The sequence below is a fragment of the Caretta caretta genome, chromosome 5, assembly GCF_965140235.1.
Source record: "Caretta caretta isolate rCarCar2 chromosome 5, rCarCar1.hap1, whole genome shotgun sequence".
Classification (NCBI taxonomy): domain Eukaryota; kingdom Metazoa; phylum Chordata; order Testudines; family Cheloniidae; genus Caretta; species Caretta caretta.
In genome coordinates, this window is record NC_134210.1 from 51,926,440 (window position 1) to 51,950,925 (window position 24,486).

At 41.3% G+C, this 24,486-nt stretch overlaps 1 protein-coding gene across 4 annotated transcripts in view; it reads left to right on the top strand.

The window, feature by feature from the left end:
- Positions 1–24,486, top strand: part of MSH3 (mutS homolog 3) — a 184,546-nt gene that overhangs the window by 70,793 nt on the left and 89,267 nt on the right. For all 4 annotated transcript variants that reach the window (XM_048850086.2, XM_048850090.2, XM_048850088.2 and 1 more), the window contains 2 exons: positions 10,946–11,078; positions 19,237–19,424. In XM_048850086.2, the coding sequence (XP_048706043.2) occupies positions 10,946–11,078; positions 19,237–19,424 (321 nt within the window). The remainder of the gene's footprint in view (positions 1–10,945; positions 11,079–19,236; positions 19,425–24,486) is intronic.

The window sequence follows — 24,486 nt, forward strand, 5'->3', positions numbered from 1 at the left end:
ATATTCTGCATTGGGGATCTCTTCGATAGAATTGTTTGCTGTCAAATATCAGAACTTGGCTACAGAGTTGGACTGAGCCTCAGGTCATTATCAGATTCCTTCCTTCTGAATGACCACGGTTAAATCTCATGCCTCAGTAAGCCACCTACAGTGGTCAGGAAGAAATTCCCCTCCCCCTCCAGTGTACAGTTGGTGCTTGTATGTATTCTATTTTTTAATCTTCTGAAGCATCTGAGATTGGCCACAGGTGGAGATGGGACACCAGACGGAATGGACTAGTCCTCTGAGGTGGTACAGTGAATTGTATTTCTCAGGTGTTTGGTCAGTGTTCTTTCTCACATGCTCAGGGTCACACTGTTCACCAGATTTTGGGTCAAGAAGGAAATTTTCCCTAAGTCACTTTGTCGGAGATCTTGGGGATTTTTCACCTTCCTTTGTAGCATGAGGCGTAATTCATCTGTTGGGATCATCTGGGTATATCTTACCTAATCAGTTCCATGCCATTGAAGGGATCTGATTGGCTTGGTCTCCCTTGTTCCTATGGCATATTTAGTTTCTTGAGGCCTGAAATGTTTTGGGCTTAATAGAGGAGTATGTTGGTGAAATGTAATGATCTGTGATTTACGTGAGATCAGACTTGATGATCCCTTTTGGCTTTAAACTCTATGGAACAATAAATGGAAGAGGTTCTTAATTTGATTAGCTCAGTACAGTCTGGATCCATTCTAGCCCTCGATACCGAACAACTTCCTCAGCCTGTCCCTGGCAGGTGGGCTTGCTCAGCTGTTTTGCTGACTGGAGGCTCCCCTGCCAAACCCACGGTTCTTCTCTGAGTAGTGTGCCTGTGGGTGCTCCACTTTAGGTGTTGGTGTGTCCTTGTGCCGCAGATCAGAGATTTTCGGTAGCAGTGCTCAGTCGGGGCACACGTGCGCAGTAGTTGTTTCACAGTGTCATTGGCGACGCATGTAGAATGCGCACGACCAGATGATCCAGTTCCTTCTCAACTGTCCTTGGCTGTAGACAGAGCTCAGTGGCAGTGCTGCCTCTTTGTTTTTTCAATAGACAAATGGATTAGTTGTAGTTTAGTAAGTCTCATTTTCTTAGTTTGATATTTTCTCCCCCTCTACCTCTCCTCCCCCAAATTCTTTAATTGTTTTTCCCACATCGGGAAACTTTTATCAGCTCTGATTCCCAGCTCGCTTTGGCTTAAATGCTGCAACTGTTGCCGTGAGGCCGTGCCAGTCTCCGACAGCCATTCATCATGTGTCCGTTGTTTAGGGGAGATTCACATCCCTCAAAAATGTGCTCACTGTAGTAACCTGAAAGCCAGGGCATGGAATGACAGATCTCCACCTCGAGATGATTTTAATGGAGATGTCCCTTCAGTCTATCCCTCAGGGACCAGAATCAACACCAGCAGCTAGTTCCCCAAGCAAAACTGCTGCTAATGGGAGTGCTCAGTCTTCCAAAACTTCCAGGAAGCAAGCCGCAACTTCCCCTCATAGGGACACTCAGAAAAAGAAGAGGTCCCCGGCAAGGTTGCTCTCCTCAGTGCTGAGCTTGATTAGAGTGGGCACCTTTGAGGCTCTGGGCACCTTCCGTACCATCCCTCCACGGACCTCTACCGAGCCCCACCACACTGACATGGAATTGAGGCACTTCTCCACAGCTCCAACCACCCTGGTGTGGGAATTGGCACCGATTCCACTCGCAGTGCTACCACCACCACCGGCACTGACTCTGTCATTGGCACCAGTGGACAGACCAAGAACAACACTGACTGTTTCGACCAAGGCTACTTACAACACTGTCTCTGCAATGTCCTTATCTTCAACAGTGGCACTGCCGGCACAGAAACAGGCAGCTTTGCAACAGTTTCTTCAGCACAAAGCCATAGTGGTCTCTTCAGTGCCGCAGTCACCTCTGCTTGGTACCGAAGGATCTCCGGTCCAAAGAGCGGAGCAGCTACCCACTTCACCTGCTCCCCAGCTCATCTCCAGTGATGAAGATGACTTACATGGGAGTCATTTTTCTTCCCAACACTCCTTAGCCATGGAGCGTAGACCACCAGGGGAAACTGTTAAGACCAAGTCTTGCTAATCTCATGAGATGCAACAATGGTACGGCAACCCAGGCTTTGTCCACCGACACACTTCCCTACGCAGTGGCCCCCTTGAGACCTCTGGGTGGCATATAGGCCCACTACAATAGACCCTCGACTTCAGCCAGAGAGGAAATTCACTCTCCTCCTCCATCCCCGAGCAGGGAGACGTTGGAGGCACCTGAGGGCTTCGCAGATGAGGAAGAAGACTACATGGACCATGAAGGCATTTCACTGGCCCACAGCTCCTTTTCCTCTCCTGACGAGGCAGTCTACCACAGCTTCCAACCACAGTGGATGACCTGAAACAATTTCAGGAACTTTTAAGAAGAGTAGCCACTAAGCAAGACATTCCCCTAGAAGAGATGCAAGACAACCAGCACAAACTGTTGCAGATATTAGACATCCACTTTATCCAAGATTGTATTACTCATAAACAATGCCATAATGGAACCAGTGGAGAATATTTGGCAGATTCCTGCCACGATACCACCTACCAGCAGACGAGCTGAGAGAAAGGACTTCACCCCAGCTAAGGGAATGGACTTTCTCTTCTCTCATCCACAGCCCATTTCCCTAGTTGTGGAAGCCGCCAGTCTTCACAGCAAACAACTTCAATTCCAGTCCACTCTATAAGACAAAGAACACAAATGATTAGACCTTTTCGGTAGAAAGGTATACTCACTGGCTATACACCAATTTCAGGTAGCTAATTATTCAGCCCTTCTAGCCAAGTACATTTTCGATAACTATGGTAAGCTGCAAGAATTCCTTGAAGCCTTACTGGAGGAAAAACGTCTCCAATTCAATGCTATCTTGATGGAGGGACAACTAATTTCCCATACAGCCTTACAGACCTTGATGGACGTAGGGGTTACTGCTGCGAGAACGACTGCCATGGCTGTCATAATGTGCAGGGCCTCGTGGTTGCAGTCATCCCGTATCCCGAAGGAGCTCCAACTCAAGAAAGAAGATGTACCTTTCGATTAGGAGAAACTTTTTTCCGCAAAAATGGATGACGTCCTTCACTTGATGAAGGACTCTTGGGCCACTCTGCAGACTTTAGGCATATACACACCACCAGAAAAATGACAATCTGTACCAACCATACCAAAGGGGCAGAGACACTTCTTTCCACTGCTCACAACAATGGAACTTTGACCGGAACAGAAATAAGCAACACCCACAAAGATGTAGGGCTCCTGAAACTCAGTCCTCGTCTTCACACTTCACAATGACACTTCTCCAAGGAACACGAATGGGAAATACCTGACAGTGTCCTCCAATCGATATTCCAAAAATGGGGCTATCCATCTGTAGACCTGTTTGCGTCAACAACAAACCACGAGTACCCACTTTTCTGCTGCAGGGCAGGACTAGCACATAAGTCACTAGGGGATGCCTTCCTTATCTCATGGAACAAATCACTCATGTACGCATTCCTACTGATACCTCTAATCTCACGAGTCATTCACAAGATACAGACTGACGGGGCCCATGTCATATTGATTGTTCCAACATAGCCAAGACAGACCTGGTTCCCTTACCTGTCTCACCTGACTATGTGTGCTCCATGAGCTCTTCCCCTGCAGGCAGATCTCTTCACACAGAATGGAGGCCAGACTCTCCACCCAAATCTGGAGAAATTTCACCTCCAAAACATGGCTCCTACTTAATTCCAACATGAGGAATTAGCCTGTTCAGAATGAGTGAAATATATATTATTAAATAGCAGACAATCCACCATTTGCAATACCTACCTCCAAAAATGGAAGAGAATCTCACTATAATGTAAACAAAAAAATTTAAATGCCGTCATCGTGCCTCTATCGGTCATACTGGACTACATACTGGAACTCAAGGAATTCGGCTTATCCATAAGTTCAGTCAAAGTACACCTAGCAGCCATTACAGCCTTTCTCCACAAAGTTGGGTGAGCGAAGACTGACGTTCCCTCCATCACTAGACGCTTCATTATTGGTGTACAAAACATTTTCCCAGAAGTCCGACAACCTACAACCCCATGGGATTTGAACCTGGTACTTCAGTACCTCGTCAGAGCACCTTTTGAACCCTTAGCGACCTGTTCCCTCCTTCATATGTCTATGAAAGTTGTGGTTTTGATAGCAATTACTTCAGCTAGACAGGGCAGCAAAATCAGAGCACTGATGGCGGAGGCCTCTTACACCGTGTTCACTAAAGACAAGGTCACGTTGTGACCACATCTGAAATTTTTGCCTAAAGTATTGACATCTTTTCATTTAAGCCTACTTATACACCTTCCCACGTTTTACCCAAAAACACATGGGACCTCACAAGAGGTCATCCTACATACACTCGATGTCAGACAAGCCTTAGTTTTTTACTTAGAAAGAACCAAACCCTTCCAGAAATCTCCAAGGTTATTTATTTCCACCTCAGAACACTCAAAGGGATGTTTAGTATCAACCCAGAGACTATCTAAATGGATCTCCACTTGTATCCAACTCTGCTATCGACTGCGTAACAAGCAACCCCCACTAGGGATTTGATCCCACTCTACACATGCCATTGCTACATCTATAGCCTTCCTGAACGATGTCTCTCTAATAGACATATGCAGGGCTGCCACATGGGCCTCAAAGCACACCTTTGCAAAACACTGTACTATCACTCAGTCCTCTAGGTCAGACGCTATATTAGGCCTTACTGTGCTCTCTGTGGCAATACACACAACTCTGAAGTCCCTACCGTCCACAGTGGGGCACTGCTCGATAGGCATGTAAAGTGGAGTCCCTACTGGCCACAGGGATGCTACTCGAAGAATTAAGAGGAAGTTACTTTGTGCAGTAACGAGGGTTCTTTGAGATGTGTCCCTCGGTGGGTGCTCCACTACCCACCCTCCTCCCCTCTACTTCAGAGTTCATTTATCGAGCTCTGTGGTAGAGAAGGAACTGAGGGGTTGGGTCATGTGCATGCTACATGAGGTGCCAACAGCACCACGAGACGACTACTGCGCACACGTATCCCAGCCAAGCACTGCTACCGAAAATCTCCGATATGTGGTGCAGGGACGTACTGACGCCTAAAGTCTAGCACCCACAGGGACACGCATCTTGAAGAAACCTAGTTACTGCACAAGGTGAGTAACTTCCTCTTTCCCTGCTCCATTTGCCCCAAATGTAGGGTTCTGCCAACTCCCCCCCACCCTTCCGATACACCCTTAACTCTTCATACACCTTTTGTTAGATGACCTTCCCCTTAACAGCAACAGCCACTTAGGTCCTTTTGCTGTGTTGTTGCTATATATTGCTACTAATGAGCATCTACTGTACTCCAATTACTGGTAGATTGATGCAGCATGGACTCCTTATTCCCGCCATCCTGAAAGGACACTGCACTTGACAAGTACATGAAGCACAAAGAATGGTTATTTAACCTGCTGTAACTCTGGTTCTTGGAGATGTCAGTGTGAATCCCATTATGGGTCCTCTATCCCCTGTTTTTGTAGTCCTCAATTACCAAGGGCTTCAAGGGAACTGAGGAAGGATCATGGTTGCTCCGCTTTTTCTATCCTTGCACAAGAGTACATGGAGGCCGTGGCCACATGTGTCCCCACCTGACCCAGCTATTAAAAATAAATAAAATCTGACCTTGCGTACATGATGTGCATATGCACCTACTTTGGGATCTACGCTTGCTACAACATCTCAAAGAACCATGGTTACTCTAGGGTACATAACTATTCTTTTATTAACTCTTGATTGTGAAGATAAACTTCTGAATTTGTGCAGACATCCTGAAACAGTAGCCCTGAGCGGTGTGAGCTATCTAATTCATTTCAGTGGAAAAAAATAACTCTGATGCCTCATTATATTTTGTGTTAACTATTTTATTGCTCATCATTTTAGTAGATGTATCCAGCTAATCCATTGTGATGAGGTGATATAGAAGAGAAAGTTACAGAACACCTCTTAGTTTTGTGGCCTACAATTTGCTGCCTCGAATCTCAAATTATCTTAGAGGGTGGAGTACTGGCAGATAAGGGAGAGAATAAAAAGGCTCTCTTTAAGTTAAAATGACTGAAATCGAAGGGCTGCAGCAGCCATGCAGGAAAGTTTGTGGAGGGCTCATTTTGCAGCTAACATTAAGGCTCAGCAGCTGACAAAATATGATTTTCAAACACTTCAGAATGTTAGGGATTAGTAGGGAATGGACTTTTTTATTGCAGCTATCATGGGAATTGGGGTTGTCACTTGCCACTGCCAGAGGAGCACAGGAATCATAGCATTTGTCTGTGTGGTGAAAGGTTTGTTAATATGGTGACAAGCCAGCATGGATAATATAGGAGTTGGTGGAGTGGGGAAGCAGGAGTGGCCTCAGCTGTTTTGCTGGCCAGGGGAAAAATGTTTTTGGCATCTGCTCTAACCTCAACCATCTGACCAAGCAACAGAGGAAGAAAGTAAATTCAGCTGGCCAGAGCAGAACAGAAATGGTGGACCAATCAGATCAGAGCAAAACAAAAGGACGGAACAACCCAGAGGTACAGCACTCATAGTGACTGTCCTGCTTGCCCACTCCTAGAACCAGACTTGGGGGGAAGAATTGCTGAGAAGAAGTGTGGCTGCAGCAAGCCCTTTCTTCATGGACATTGGACCAGAGGGAGGAGACTGAAGGAGACTCTCTTGTTCAATATTTTCATAAATGATCTGGAGGATGGTGTGGATTGCACTCTCAGCAAATTTGCGGATGATACTAAACTGTGAGGAGTGGTAGATACGCTGGAGGGCAGGGATAGGATACAGAGGGACCTAGACAAATTGGAGGATTGGGCCAAAAGAAATCTGCTGAGGTTCAATAAGGATAAGTGCAGGGTCCTGCACTTAGGACGGAAGAACCCAATGCACAGCTACAGACTAGGGACCGAATGGCTAGGCAGCAGTTCTGCAGAAAAGGACCTGGGGTGACAGTGGACGAGAAGCTGGATATGAGTCAGCAGTGTGCCCTTGTTGCCAAGAAGGCCAATGGCATTTTGGGATGTATAAGTAGGGGCATAGCGAGCAGATCGAGGGACGTGATCGTCCCCCTCTATTCAACATTGGTGAGGCCTCATCTGGAGTACTGTGTCCAGTTTTGGGCCCCACACTACAAGAAGGATGTGGATAAATTGGGAAGAGTCCAGCGGAGGACAACAAAAATGATTAGGGGTCTGGAACACATGACTTATGAGGAGAGGCTGAGGGAACTGGGGATGTTTAGTCTGCAGAAGAGAAGAATGAGGGGGGATTTGATAGCTGCTTTCAACTACCTGAGAGGTGGTTCCAGAGAGGATGGTTCTAGACTATTCTCAGAGGTAGAAGAGGACAGGACAAGGAGTAATGGTCTCAAGTTGCAGTGGGGGAGGTTTAGGTTGGATATTAGGAAAAACTTTTTCACTAGGAGGGTGGTGAAACACTGGAATGTGTTACCTAGGGAGGTGGTGGAATCTCCTTCCTTAGAAGTTTTTAAGGTCAGGCTTGACAAAGCCCTGGCTGGGATGATTTAATTGGGTATGGGTCCTGCTTTTGAGCAGGGGGTTGGACTAGATGACCTCCTGAGGTCCCTTCCAACCCTGATATTCTATGATTCTATGATTCATGTATAGGTGGAGGAATAGTTAAAAAGTTGGAAAATGTTGCTTAGCAATGTGCATCAGACAGGTGAAAGTATATTTGTGAAGTTTTTTTTAATAGACATGGTTGATTTGTTTTAGTTAAAAAATGAAGTTGAGAAAATAGTTGTCAGAAACAAAGGCTCTGTCATTTACTTGCTGTGAAAAGAAACAATTGCTCTATCTTAAAAATATACTAGGATGAGACATAATCCTAGGATTAGAAGGGACCACAAGGGTCATTTAGTCTAACCCCCTGCCAAGTTGCAGGATTTGTTGTATCTAAACATGCAAGACAGATGGCTATCTAGCCTCTTTGAAAACCTCCAGTGAAGGAGATTCCACGACTTCCTGAGGCAGTCTGTTACATTGTCCTACTGTTCTTACAGTTAGGAAGTTTTTCCTGAGATTTAATCTAAGTCTGCTATCCTGTAGCTTGAAGCCGTTGCCCCTTGTCCTGCTCCCTGTGGCAAGAGAGAACAACTTTTCTCCATATTTTTTATGGCAGCCTTTCAAGTATCTAAGACTGCTATCATATCCCCCCTTAATTTCCTCTTTTCCAAAATAACATACCCAGTTCCTTCAGCCTTTGCTCATATGGCTTGCATTCCATCCATTTTAATTCTTTGTTGGTTGCCTCTGAATCCTTTCCAGTTTCTCTACGTCCTTTCTATATAGCGTTGACCAAAACTGGACACAGTATTCCAGCTGAAGTCTAACCAGCGCCGAGTAGAGCAGTACTATCACCTCCTGTGACTTGCACGTTATGCCTCTGTTAATGCAACCCAAAATTGCATTTGTGGTTTGTTTGTTTGTTTGTTTTTTTTTGGCAACAGCATCGCATTGTTGAGTCATGATAAGGTTGTGATCCACTACAACTCCCAAATCCTTTTCAGGAGTGCTGCTGCCAAGCTAGTTATCCCCCATTCTGTATTTGTGCCTTTGTTTTTTCTTCCCTAAGTGTAGCACCTTACATTTGTCTCTGTTGAATTTCATTGTTATCTATAGCCCAGTTCTCCAATTTATCAAGATCCCCTTGAATTTCAGTTCTATCCTCCAAAGTGTTTGCAACCCCCCAGCTTTGTCTCATCAGAATGATATGAAATATAGCCAGTTTGAATATGAAGGTAGACACCACAAGCAGTAAGTTGTTTTTCTTGATTGTACATTGCCTGCCCAAAATCATTGGTTTAAAAAGGCCAGTGTGCAAGTTGAAATAGTCACTGACATCACATTTTGAAGTTCTTCAGGTGCATCCGATGAAGTGAGCTGTAGCTCACGAAAGCTTATGCTCAAATTGGTTAATCTCTAAGGTGCCACAAGTACTCCTTTTCTTTTTGCAGTTATAGCAGTCATCAAGGCCCTTCACCACTGGAGATTTTTTTTATTTTACGTTTGTATGGTAGACGCAAATCAGACAGTCAGCTGAGAAGTCTACAAATTGAACTCTGACCCAATTGTCTACCAACAAGGGGTAACAGATTTTTCTGAAGACATTGCTTTGAAGTTCAAGGATGCAGCAAAGAAAGGGATCTGCTTCTCGCTAGTAACATATTCATGTGTATTGATTGCACATCAATATCTGACATGCTTATTTTAATTTGTGGATCAATGGAATTTCAAGTATATGGGCCTTGCTTCCTTCAAGGCCAAAGTGTCCTGATCTTGAATCTACTGGAAAGCATGGAATCCTGGTATTTCCCTGAATTTGCAACAGGTAGTGCTTCTTTAGTGGTCTGTAGTGGTGATTAGCATGGCAGATTTATTATTTCTGTAATATATGGGTTTGTGTTATGTTACAAATAAAAAAAGAGAGGTCCCTTTCCCAAAAAGTTACAGTCTTAATGAACAATATCTTCTGCTGGACCAACCTCTGTTGGTGAGAGACAAGCTTTCGAGCTTACACAGAGTTGTTCTTCAGGTCCAATACAAGGTACTACCTCAGCCATCTTTTTTCTAATATTCTGCGTAAATGATGACATCCATACTTAAAAAAAAAAAACCCTCAATATTATTCTGTCCAATATAATTGTGGAAGACTGTTGTAGTCACCCCTAGAGATGAGATGCTAATAAGTGTTTGAACACCCATAAACTAAAACATGTTAGCTAACATGTCTTTATTTTATTTTAAACACCTTTATCCTAATCTGTACAGGGACTTGTATGCAAATTAGGTGGAACCTTTAGGATCCTGGCAAGTTGTCAATATGCCCATCGTGCTGCAGAGGATACGCGCCACTGATATAAATGTGTGGGTTGTGGTGCACTCTGATCTATTTTGGAAATGTGGATGGGGTAGGGTAATGAGATATATAACAGAAACGTGGAGAGTAGCTGAGGCTATAGGAACAGAGTTAGAGCTGGAAACTTGAAAGCAACTTTCTTTTGTTTCTAGCATTTCTTTAAAAAAAAAATCTAGAAACATTATTTTGAAGGCAATGATGATAATCTCAATAGTCAGTATTCCTTAAATTTATTTTTCCTGAGAATTTCCTTAGTGGTTAAAGTGCGTGCACTGTTTTCATGCCCTTAAAACCCAAGAGTATGAACCAAGTTTGTATGTAACTTCTATCAGTCCTGTATTTCTTCACTACTACTCCAGAGTCACAACTTCTAAAGGTTGTGTCGGGGGAACCTAGAACTTCCATGGAAAGCCTCAAATATGGTTCTTGAGTGGTGGAGGAGGATAACAAGCTTGTATTCAGTCTGAGCAGTACCATATTTGAGGCTTCATTAAAGTAATAAGATATATTGATAAAGTATATATGGTTTGCAGGTGTTGTAAACTCCAGATTGTAGGTCTTGCTAAAGTTATAAACTCTACCACCATAGCCTATGGGGCTTGCCGTAGTTGGAAGCGAGCCTTGCACAATTCAAGTTAGAACGCAAAGAGCCCAGTGGGAATCCCTGTACATGCTGCTCCTTGTTTCTGCACGACTCAGTGTAGCCAGAACAGTGAAGGCCCTAGAAGTGTGTAGGCAACCTTGACAACCTTACCCCATGGAGCTCTGTGGAAATTATTCCCAGAATGTGTTCGAGATTTTTGATCATTTTAATCATGCTCAAATATAAATAATGTCTTAAACATTTTATGTAACATTATATATGCTAGTATGGGCTTAGCCATAGTCCAAAATGTTGGACAACCGTGTTCCCTCCGTTAAAGAAGTTGGAATTTTCATGACAGATCTCATGATTGTTGTTGTTTTACAGTGAAATAAATGCCCGACTTGATGCTGTGTCTGAAATTCTCATGTCAGAATCCAGTGTGTTTGGTCATATTCAAAATCATCTGTGTAAGATGCCAGACATAGAGAGAGGACTCTGTAGTATTTATCACAAAAAGGTAAATAGTTATCTATCAAAACCATTATCACCAACTCTTGTTTTCTAAATATTTGTGTGTATGCTTAAATGTGTTTTCATAAGTTTTACAGGAAATGTTAAAACATCTCCACTTCAAGTTACTTTTTCTAAACTTTAAAGTTAAGTTTCACACAATAACAGGATAGAAGACAAAATAACAAACATTCTTTCCTTTAGTAGAGTCTAGTTTTACATCCGTTGGATCGATAATATATTGTTTTAAGCAGAAATGCCATAGCAGTGTTAGATAACAATTACAAATTTTGGTCATGTCGCTGATGCAAAATATATAGATTTCTTTGGTCAAATGATATCTATTGGGTACATTAGCAGGTGAGGAATCATAGAGATTGGTATGCATTCAGTTGTTCCCTAAAATAACACATTTAAATGGTGTATGTTTATGTAAAATAACATCAATACGTGAAAACCACTTTGCTGTAGTTAACTGTTAATGTTTTCAATTGAAAGTTAATATGTTTATAAATTCTGTAATTTAGATCTTGCTTGAACATTTTAATAAAAATTACTTGTAGCGAGACACTGCTGATTCTTAGTTGAAGCAGATTAATGTGCTAATAGGATGTGTGCTGTACTTCATGTTCTTTTATTTCCCCATTAAATTTAGAGAAGTTGGCAATTTGTTTTGGATTAAAAAAAAAAAAAGTGGGCAGAGGTATAACAAAGTTATAATTTCAGTAGATGGTGTGGTGAAAAAGATTAGTCTTTTTCAAAATTTGAAAGTCGATACTTGAATAACTACTTAGTGCCCCAATTCTGCAATGTGCTATGCCCATGCAGAGATATGTGGACTTCAGTGGGTGACTGCAGAGGACTACCCATACGGAGTGCTCTGCATGGTTGGGTCTAAATCACAAGAGTGCAAGGCACTCCTCTTATTTCTAAATTAGTTATATATTTTCCCGCAATATATTCTAATTCACTAGAAAAAGCTGGTTCAAATCCAGCTGTTCCTGGATCACATTAACTCAGTCTGTGATAAATATGCAGAAGTTTCAGTGGCAACTGCATTTATCCAAAGCAAAAACATCACAAATTTTAGACCAACAATATTAAATGCAGATTTAAATAATTGTCCCTTTCTAGCCTGGTTAACGTGAGCAGTCACAGGGGAAAAAATTGGACGCAATGGCCTTACAATGAAATACCTCACCTTTTCTAAACTAAAAATAGTATACCATCATTGAGACCCAAAGGTAGCAATTAGTATTCGAGAGGGGTGATATTGTACAGTCACATACAGAGCATTTTTAGGTCCCATTTTCTCATTTGTAAAGCTTTTCACTTGGATGATAACCTGTAGTTGACAGTGGCAGTGAGCAATGGATCTCTGGTCCATTCAGGGTTTGTTGAAAACAGTTTAGCTGCTAGTGTACTGTTTTTAACAGTATTCAAGGAAGAGCACTAGGCATCACACATCAATATGGTGTCTTGCATACTTTCTGCACCACAGCAGCTAAACCATTTTCAGCATTGATGGAGAGAGTGCCATTGTTCACAGCCATTGTCAGCTATGAGTAAGGCTCCGTGTCTATCACAGAGGTCACAGAAGTCATGGATTCCTTGACTTTCCATGACCTCTGTGACTTCTGCAACAGCCAGTATGGCTGGCTCCAGGGCTGTCTGAGGAGATCAGGCAGACCCTGGGCCAGTCACGCCAGCTGCTGCTGGGGCAGTTTGGGTGTGGGAGGGGGCTGGGGTGCGAGGCGGTGCTTACCTGGTGGGGGGCAGGCATCCCCAGAAGTGGCTGACATGTCCCTGCAGTTCCTAGACGGAGGGGGCTGGGGGTTCTATGTGCTGCCCCTGTCTGGAGGCACCGCCCCCGCAGCTTCCATTGGCTGCAGTTCCTGGCCAATGGGAACTGTGGAGCCAGAGCTTGTGGGGGCAGTGAGCGGAGCCCCACTGGTCTTCCCTCCATGTAGGAGCTGCAGGGCATGTCGGCCGCTTCCGGGGAACTGCATGGAGCCGGGTAGGGAGCCTTGCCAGCCCCTCCAACCTCCCTCATCCCCCCAGCACCAGCGCATGTCCTGGGCCGCCCCGCCCAGAGCACCCACGGCCCCCTGGCCCAACTTCTAGTTTGGGTTATATAGTACAAGTCATGGATAGGTCATGGGCCATGACTTTTTGTTTACTGCCTGTGACTTTTCCAAAAAATACCCATAACTAAAAGGTAGCCTTAGCTATGAGTTATTGTTCTAGGGTTTAATGGATTTCTAGTTAATACTAAAGGTGGTTCAAAGTTAGTTTAAAATTACCATTGTGCAATCATGGGAGGATCTTTAACAGACGCTGACCTCCACCAAACCTACTTCATATAAATTTATTTTTCTTACTGTTTTTCAAAGCTTCTAATTTATAAAGATGGGTGTTATCTTTCATTGGAGAAAAAAACTGTTGAAGATTGAATCCCACTTACATGGAGCCCAATTTTTTCAGTGTTACATTTATATTTCTGTTCCAATTTAAACTCTATTTAACTGTCAGTTTTCAGCATTGTTGGTGCTAAAATCAAACCAGAGTATTATGCAGTAACAACCTGAGTAGGTAAATAAGGGGTATTTTCATTATCTCTCGGAAACTATTTACCAATTCCCTTAATAAGCTTGCTAGCAATAAAATAGTTTCTAAAAGCTTAGTTCTCCAAAGATACCGATCCCAGTGGATTCACACTCTTGGACAGTGTGTGACCAGACAGGAATCTAGATTCATAGATTCCAAGGCCAGAAGGGTCCACTGTGGCCGTTTAGTCTGACCTCCCATATAACACAGGGTTTAAAACTCTGCAAAATAATTCCTAGAGCATACCTTTTAGGAAAAACATCCAATCTTGATTTAAAAATTGTCAGTGCTAGAGAATCTACCATGACCCTTGGTAAATTGTTCCAATGGTTAATTAACCTCATTGTCAACAATTTATGCCTTATTTTCAGTCTGAATTTGTCTAGCTTCAACTTCCAGCCACTGGATCATGTTATATCCTTCTCTGCTAGATTGAAGAGCCCATTATTAAATATTTGTTGCCCCCATGTAGATACTTACAGACGGTAATCAAGTCCCCCTTCTATTTAAGTTAAATAGATTGAGGTCTTTGACTATAAGACATGGTTTTTCTAATCCTTTTATAATTCTCATGGCTCTTCCCTGAACCCTCTCCCATTTATCAACATCCTTCTTGAATTGGGTGCACTAGAACTGGACAACAGTATTCCAGCAGTGGTGGCGCCAGTGCCAAAAAGAGGTACAATAACCTCTTTATTCTTAATCAAGAGCCTCCTATTTATACATCCCAGAATTGCATTAGCTGTTTTGGCCACAGTGCCACACTGGAAGCTCATGGTCTGCTGATTATTCACCACAACCCCCAAATCTTTTCTCAGTGTCACTGCTTCCTGGGATAGTCTCCCATCGGGGGGGGGGGGGGGGTAGATTTAAATCACCAAGTGGAAAGTCTCAATTTAATAACTGATTTTAATCAACTTTTCCATTTTATTTCATTTATTTTCTAAAGAAAGGTGCATTCTCATTGCTTGACATAACCGTGAAAACTGTTGATTTACAACTAAATAGAGCCTTTATGCTAGATTTGGTACATATTTTTGCTACCTAGGCTGGTACACTATAACTATATATGTTTGTATAAGCAATTGTATAGCTGCTTATTTTCATATTCGTATTGTACATTTTTAGTATGTTAGAAAATGGTGAATGATATATTGCTTTATTTACTAGATAATTAACGTTTTGTGTCAAGCTGCATTAGGATGGTAACTGGAAATTACTTAAACACCCAAAACAGCATATAACATTTATTTTTATTAAACAAAACAACCTTAAGTATTTTGGATACATAAACATGTTTCATATTGACAACAAAATTATAAGACATTTAGGCCTTAATATATTTTTAATTAAATTCAGATTCATTTTAAATGGGTTTATTTTTTAAAATAAAAATGTATTATAATTTAAATTAAAAAATCAGGTTTAAATTTTTTAAAAAATCTGATTTCTTTATTTTTAAAAAAATCATTATTTATTTATTTATTTTTTGGTTCCCCTTGTCTCCCATCCTATAAGTATGGTCTACATTCTTTGTTCCTAGATGTAGACATTTACAATTAGCTCTATTAAAACTTGTATTGTATGTGATCCGCATACCAAGTGATCCAGATCACTCGCAATCAGTGACCTGTCCTCTTCATTCTTTACCTCTCCCCAAATTTTTGTGGCATGTACCCACTTCATCATTGATGATTTTGTGTTTTCTTCCAGGCTACTGATAAAAATGTTAAATGGCATAGGGCCAAGAAGTTATTCTTGTGATTAATATTAGCTCAGTTGTCTATGCCTTCCATGTTTTGTTCTACTGTTGTTACTCCCTTTGTAGCATTCATCAAGAATCTACTGCAGTATCTGCATGGTTGGACATCAGTTTTTGCTCCATCTATGAATGTATTAATTAGTTATTAGGCATCCTTCAGTATCTTATCCATTGTTTGCATTTTAGTTTGTAGAGATGACGACTTCAGTTTGTTTGTTCTCCACCCCATGTTTTACCTTGAATTTTGATTCCATGCATAAGTTTTTGGTATTTATTTAGCCTGTATATCAGAGATTTTCAGTGAATGTTGACTTCAAGGGTCATTTCATTATTTGCTTTTTGTTTTCACTGTGTTTACATGATGGGGTAAGACAATACCACATTATCAGAAAGATGTTAAGTTGCAGTGAGTGAAAAGTTTCAGAGTAGCAGCCGTGTTAGTCTGTATCCGCAAAAAGGAAGGGAGTACTTGTGGCACCTTAGAGACTAACAAATTTATTTGAGCATGAGCTTTCGTGGAGCTACAGCTCACTTCATCGGATGCATTTCTCATTACAGTGTGTATGGTAACACCCATTGTTTCATGTTCTCTATGTATATAAATCTCCCCACTGTATTTTCCACTGAATGCATCCTATGAAGTGAGCTGTAGCTCACGAAAGCTTATGCTCAAATAAATTTGTTAGTCTCTAAGGTGCCACAAGTACTCCTTTTCTTTTAGTGAGTGAAAAGATCAACGGGTATCTTCAGGAGGCAGGGTGGATTGCTTTGGCAAAAGATAATTAGCTTGGTTAAATGATGACTAGAGGAGTACACAAGGCTACACCTATTTGAAGATTGTTAACAGCCAGGAGGCAGAGGAGCTATTTAGTGTGAATGCAAAGAGACATGACTAGAAGTACTGGGATTTATTTAAGAAAAGGAATATTTAGGTTGAATATCACACAAAACTTCCACTCAGTGAGATTTAGTAGGCTGTGAATTAGGCTTCTAAGAAAATTGGCAAAAACACCATTTCTTGGGTTTTTTAGTGTTGCAAGACTGAACAAAAACTGGACAAAATATTAGACTACATAAAAACATTAGGAAATGTACCATAGAGAACAATCAGGTAGTTGCATGGAGATGAACTAATAGGTGTTTTCTGTCTCTAATTTGTACCATACCATCAAGTCACAAGGGGTATGTCTGCACTGGAATAAAAGACCTGTGGCTGGCCCGGGTCAGCTGACTTGGGCTCACGAGGTTTAGGTTGTGGAACTAAAAATTGCTGGGTAGACATTTGGGCTTGGGCTGGAACCCAGGCTCTAGGACCCTCCCTAATTGCAGGGTACCACAGCTTGGGAACCAGCCCAAGCCCAAAAGTCTACAAAACTATTTCACAGCCCCTCAGCCTGAACCTGCTGACCCAGGCCAGCTGCGGATGTTTAATTTCTGTGTAGATGTACCCAAGGAGAGCATCTAACAGACCTCTGCCTTTCTTTGGGGTATCCTGTACAGAAAACCTGTATTTTCTGATTCACACAATGGAACAAACTTCAAGTGGAAAGATACTTTTTTGTTTGTTTGTTTGTTTTTTGTCTTTCTGGGCTATGTGAATAAATAGAAAGGTTAACAAAAAGGAAATGAAATGAGGGAATGTGGAAAGTTATTTGTTTGTCTTTAAATAAAACCCAAAGAAGATGACTTGTGTAAATTGTATACAGTATGTCACATAGCAAGGAGTATTAAAACTATACATTCAGAAAATGTATCAAATAAAAAAGATCATTTAAAAATATACTTAATAGACCAAATATTAAAGCAGACATAAACAGTTCATAATTTATTAATTCAATCTTATATTAATTGTTTAAGACACTATCACGCTTATGTGAGTTGTAAAGATTCCTGTTACATTTTTATGATAAATGAGCATAATGAATTTTGCAGTCTCAGCACTCTGACTCATTTATTGATACCAAATTGTTGACAATTAAGTTGAAACTTTTTAATGAAACACAGGTAAAAATATGCATGTAATTAATTTAGAGTTTTATGACTTGGATATATACTCAGCGAAGTATTTATTTAGGATAACCTAATACGCACCTTGGAAAAAGGAAATTAAAACTTTTATACTTTTATTTCTTATTAACTGAAAACAGTATATAGATAAACAGTATATAGATGAACTGAGCTGTAGAATTTAAGGTAATGATTAGTCTCTCGAGATATGTAGAAATTTCCTTTTAAAGATAATTTTAGATCCAGGTGGTGGTATAGCTGTAATCTCATTCTGATTTCAGTAACACAAAAGAAAGTGAGTAAGAGAGTTCTCAGTGATAAGTCTTTATTTCCAGTAGGAATGCTCCTCAGAAGCCATCTGAAAAAATCGATTACCCTCTCTGTGTTTAGCTTTTAGGGAGCAATTTGTTGAAAGCACTAGGAATTATTTTATTCAGTTTTTAAGGGAGGTCGGTTGCTTTCTATTTTTGAAAAGCTGATATGGACCAGCTAGAATATAATTTTCTCTTCATACAGAGAGCTATAGGTTATCCAGTGAGAATATGAGTTGTCTCATATATAATCTTTTCATAAACCAATATGAAAATAAAGCATCTCTTTTGTGGTTTTAGATGTATAGTTAGTTGTCTCTATAAAATCAGAATCCACAAATGTTTACATGCAAATGTCTTGGGATATTCCAGTTCTGCTTGTGAAATTTTCTCTGTTTGAGAAACTGATGGATGGTTTCTGAACATTATCTTCTGGTATCTGCAATATTTATATTTGTAGCTCTGCAGCTCTTTGCAAAGCTTCCCTTCTCAATGGTGTAATTGCCGTTGCTGACTTTGCCTACTCCATGTTCCTTCATATACTACACACTCTTTTACATACATCTTAACAAAATCTAATAGGAAGTTTTCTAATCATTATGGAGCATATCTTCACACTCTTTAATGCTTTCATAAATGATTTTAGGACTGATTCAATACATTCAGGTTTTCTGTTGTCCAACAGATTTAGTAGTGTAGGGAAACTGAATCCACTATATGAAGTCATTTGATCTGTGATCTACATTGAAACATCTAACATTTGGTCATACTAATAACTCTCTGCTAAGGTGAGAAAGGGAGAGAATTATATTTTAACTCGTATTGCTGCACTGGGAAGAGGCGGGGGGACTCCCCTGATCACCCCTAGCACTCCCCAGACTCAGAACTGTGCAGGGAAAGCCATTATTTTCTCGGGGCATTAGGACTCATGTGGTGACGTCCCTTCTACCCCCAATCCATGTGCTGTTGGGGAAAGAAACTGCAGAGAGGAGCCAGCTTGAGACTAAATCTGGTAAGAGTTGCTCCAGGAGCAATTTAAGCAGGGATTGTTGGATATTGCTGATGGCATCAGACTGCTTTCTGCAGTTTTCACTCTGGACAGTTTCTTTACTATTTTTATTGGTTGTTTGCTGCAAACCCCTTTTGCTTCCTCGTCAGTGCTCATATGTTATATCCCTTTTCCTCACCCTTTGTCTGTTCTGTCTATTTAGATGATATGATCTTTGGGGAAGGGACTCTCTCTTATTCCATGTTTATACAGTGCTTAGCGCAATGGGGCCCCGTTTTAAGTCAGTTCCTTTGTGCTTCTGTAATAAGTAATAAATCCATCAGATTTACCGTTTGAACATAAAATCAAGTAATTTTTACATATTGAAATACTATCTCTGAACCTTGTCTAAGTTTAACAGGATGTTATGTGGGTATCCTGGAACGTACAATGTTGTAACAATTTAAACTAAAACTTTTTCCACTTTCAGTGTTCAACTCAAGAGTTCTTCTTGATAGTCAGCACTTTGTCTCGCCTGGGGTTAGAACTCCAAGCACTGGTTCCAGCTATACGTTCCCAAGTGAAAGCTCCTTTACTGCAGGTGGCCCTCTTGGAAATTCCTGAGCTCCTCTTTCCAGTGAAACATTATTTACAAATACTTAATGAAGAAGCGGCCAAGTAAGTAAAGAAAACAGTTCTTTCATGCATTGTAGTCTGTCTTACTGAACTTACTTGATGTATGAATTGTATATGTTGGTTAATATACCTTATTTATGTAATATATAAATACAAAATGTACATTATAGCTGGTATAGGTGGAATCACTTATATATAAGGTTGCCTGACACTTTCCATTAAAAGACCTCTTTTTGGTTGCTTATAACTTTGCTATACTTAAACCATTCAGGCTACCTATGGAGTGTTGTAGCCATGTCGGTCCAAGGATGTTAGAGCTAAGGAGGGTAAGATAATATCTTTTATTGAACCAACTTCCGTTGGTGAGAGAAACAAGCGTTTGAGCTCACACAGAGTTCTTCTTCAAGTCTGGGAAACATATGAAGAGTGTCACAGCTCAATACAAGATGGAACAGATTGTTTAGCATAAGTAGTTTACAATCTGTTCCATCTTGTATTGAGCTGTGACACTCTTAGTACGTTTCCAAGACCTGAAGAAGAGCTCTGTGTGAGCTCAAAAGCTTGTCTCTTTCACCAACAGAAGTTGGTCTAATAAAAGATGTTATTTTTTGAGTATGGCAGCAGCGAAATTTTCTGAAAATACTGCCTGTGCTCAGCGTGCTCCATCCCCTCACAGCTCCTGTGTGCTGACTGGACTGTTCATGCACCAGCCCCACAAAACAACTGCCTATGTTTCAACTTAGGGCTGCAGGTGCCAAGCAGGACTTTCCCTGCAATTGCTTCTCCTGAGTTCCAGAGGCCACTATGATGCCAGGCACAGGAACTCAGAGAAGGGACAGTCCTCCTTTGTTCGGAATGCTCTCCCTTTGCCCTCCTCACCAGTTTTGAGAGCTTGACTTTAAAACTTCAATATTCTTTCAGTGTAGCTTTTTGTGCCTAATATGTTTATAGAATGGACATTATGAGCCTGGAATTGTGTCCTCCAAGCTTTGTGTCCAGCTCTGCCCCAACTTCCTGTGTGTCCTTGGGCAAATGTCACTGAACCTTTCTGTGAAGGTTTCATATCTGTGAAATGGACATACCACTTACCTCATAGGGGTGTTATGAAATTTAGTGTGTGAAGTGCTTTGAGATCCTCTGATTAAAGGTGCCATATAATTATTTATACCATATTTGTTCAGCACAGTAATACAATAAATCCCTTGCCTCAGACAAAATAAGCTGCCCTGAAATTAATTTTATTTATTTTGCACCTTCTGTCTCTTCATCTGCTCTTCATGATTTGCCGGTTAATCTGTCTTTAACAGGATTACATTTCATATTCCAAATCTCTGAGTACTTTTAAAATAGATGTTAATTTTAAAGTAATTGACAGAAAAATGTTTTCATCTTTCTCTGCAGCAGGGATTGAAAAATTAACTGAGCCAAAATCTAGGACTGCCAATATTTGCTCTTGGACCAGTGACAGATTTAAGGGCAGTTACAAACACTTGGTGTGTCCTGTTGGATAGCTGGGATTATAGGTTTTCTGTTGATATATAGAATTCATTTATAGGTCTGGCAGGGTGTGAGATAGAAGACCTTATCATCCTGATACCTGATTTATGGAAAAGCTCTACTATAGCTACTTTTAAAAATATTACTACTTATTTTTCTATCATTATGTGCATGGTAACTAAGACAGCTTGATGTTGTAGATGGAGTAATACGAAAAATAGTACCAATGAAAATGTTAGCCTAATTTTTTTCTAAATCAAAAGTTTCCTCTAAAAGAGTACAAACAGAAAATATCACCACATACCATAATGCAAATGATTATTTGAATTTGTTTTGGTTAACCAGGATAACTTACTCATGGCTTTATGCATTTTGAACATATGCAGGAGTTTCATACTTGTGCCAGTAAAACCTGTATTTTACCACAGTTCATCATGTATTTTGTATATATATAGGCACCCTGTGTGTGTTGTTTTTTGTTGTTGTTATATTTTATATTGTATTCCTAAAAATTCTTTTGAAAAGTACTACTGACTCTAAAACCCTAAAAATGCCTAAATATCTGCAGTTGCCATTTTTGGAAATCTGCCCTTTTTGTTTTCAGTAGGCGGCTGGCACAAGGCAATGATAAAGTTTTTATAATCAGCTGCTGGCTAGCAGCTGTCTTTCTCCTTCAATTCCCTTGGAAATAGGTCTAATCAGCAGTAAAATAGTTTCTGAAAAATTCAGTATTATAAAATACTGGCTTTACTTTCTTCTGTATAATATCTATATTAGGATCTCAGAATCAGAGCTCATCTCAATGTTATCCTCTTGGCTATTGTTCAAGTTCAAGTTTTGTTTTTGTGAAAAGGGAAGTTGCATTGGGTACAATAAAGTAGGTTTTTTTTTCCTTATTTTTACTATTTGTAAGATGCCTGGATTTATTTTCTCTTCAGGGATCAGATTTTACAGCTATGACAGAATAATCTTCTTCCTCTTATCCTATTGACTGTAGTCAGGTTGTCATGACGCATCAGCCATCTTTGTATGTCCACAGTGTCACTAAGGTCCACCTGCTTCTCATCTTCTTTGATGCAATCCATCACTTCTTTGGCTTTCCTTGGGCTCTCTTTCCTACTAACCTCTCCTACCATGCTGTCTTCACCAGGTCCCATTCATTCATCTTCTCTATGTAGTCAAACCAGCAAAGTCATGTTTCTTGGATATTATCAACCACGTCAGGGACTTTGACTTCTATCCTAATACTTTTGTTTCAAAATCTGTCTCTTCATGTAACTCCTTTTATGGCACAAAGACTTCTCATCTCAAACACTTGAAGTTGAACCTGCTGTCTCCTAATTGCCCATGCTCGTGCACCATAAATGCGACAGGGAACACCATTTTTCTGTCTAGTTGGTCTTTCAATCTCAGTGACGTATGCTTGTCATAAACAACCATCTCCACGCTCTCCCAGCACTCCATAGTCTAGACTGTATCTCGTGTTCAAGCTCACTGTCTTCCATAACCCAGTCACCAAGATATATGAGCTTGTCAGTCTGATTTAGTCTTGCTACTTAATCTCTATGTCCAATTTCCTTGCAGCACCTCTACTGATCCAAATGACCTGTATCTTAGTTGTGTTCATTTTCATCCTATGCCTGTCTAGCTGGTCATACTACTGATTTGCAATTTCCTCTAGTGTTTTCTTTTGAGAATGCCTATATTTCTATGTCCTCTGCAGATACAAATGTCTCACCTTTTCCATTTGAGTTATTCCTGTTGACATAGTCCATCAGTGTGATAAACAGGATTGTACTGAGGGCTGACCATGAGGCTTAAATATGCTCCTTATTCCCAACTCCTTGTTTTTGGTACCAGCTCCTTGTTGATGGTTCTTCAAGTGCTTGCTCATGTTGATTCCATTCTAGGTGTGCGCACACCCACCTGCATGGTTGTCAGAGATTTTTACCTTAGCGGTATCCTTAGGGCCAGCAGTGGTGCCCCCTTGAATGCCGTGCTCACGCGTTGGTATACCAGGCAACCACTGGCCCTAAGCCCTCTGAGTTTCTTCTTACCGCCCATGATGATTGGTCGGAGCACCTTTCCTTGCATAGCAAGGGCTAGCAGTTTCATCTTTACTGACTTGAGCCTTAGGTAAATAGTTTATGGCCTTGTAAATAATTTGTTTATAGTAGTTAGTGTTAAGTAGTTGTTAAGCCCCTGCAAGCGTGGATGGTGTCGGTCTACATCCCCAACAGGCACTACCTGGCCTGGGTAGCGAGGGTGCCAAACCACATCAGGTCATCCCTGGATTGGTGGTTGGACCCCAGGTTGGTGTTGGAGGGAGTCCCCTTCGCGACCCCATCCCCATCGCTGACCCTGGTCTGCAGTGCTTCAGACCTGGGCTGGAGAGCCCACCTGAGCGAGCTGAGCACCCATGGCCACTAGTTGCGGGACGATCTGGCCCTCCACATCAACGTTGGGGAACTCGGAGTGGTTCGTCTGGCCTGCCAGACTTTCTTGTCCCACCTGAAGGGCAAGGTGGTGCAGGTCCTGACGGACAATACCACCGCAGTGTATTATATGAACAGGCATGGTGGTGCCAGGTCTTCGGCCCTTCGTCAAGGAGCTCTCCGCCTTTGGGATTTTTGTGTGCTGTATGCCATTCATCTGATAGCCGTGCACCTGCCTGCCACCAGGAATGTCTTAGTTGATCATTTCAGTAGGACCATCTCGTCTTGCCACGAGTGGTTGCTCCATCCGTAGGTGGTCAGTATTATCTTCTGGAAGTGGAGAACTCCCCAGGTGGACTTGTTCGCATCCTGTCAGAACAGGAAATGTCATGTATTCTGTTCACTCTGAGGGATGGACAGGGGATCCCTGTCAGATGCTTTCCTGCTCCTGTGATCGGGGCTGTCATCGTTCCTCCCCCACTCTGAACTCTAGGGTACAGATGTGGGGACCTGCATGAAAACCTCCTAAGTTTACTTTTACCAGCTTAGGTTAAAACTTCCCCAAGGTACAAATTAATTTTATCCTTTGTCCTTGGAATATCCACTGCCACCACCAAACTATAACTGGGTTTACTGGGAAGCGTAGTTTGGACACGTCTTTTCCCCCCAAAATCCTCCCAACCCTTGCACCCCACTTCCTAGGAAAGGTTTGGTAAAAATCCTCACCAATTTGCATAGATGACCACAGACCCAAACCCTTGGATCTGAGAACAATGAAAAAGCATTCAGTTTTCTTACAAGAAGACTTTTAATAGAAATAGAAGTAAATAGAAGAAAAGGAATCACCCCTGTAAAATCAGGATGGTAGGTACCTTACAGGGTAATTAGATTCAAAACATAGAGAATTCCTCTAGGCAAAACCTTAAGTTACAAAAAAGACACACAGACAGAAATAGTCATTCTATTCAGCACAATTCTTTTCTCAGCCATTTAAAGAAATCATAATCTAACACATACCTAGCTAGATTACTTACTAAAAGTTCTAAGACTCCATTCCTGGTCTATCCCCGGCAAAACAGCATACCAACAGACACAGACCCTTTGTTTCTCTCCCTCCTCCCAGCTTTTGAAAGTAACTTGTCTCCTCATTGGTCATTTTGGTCAGGTGCCAG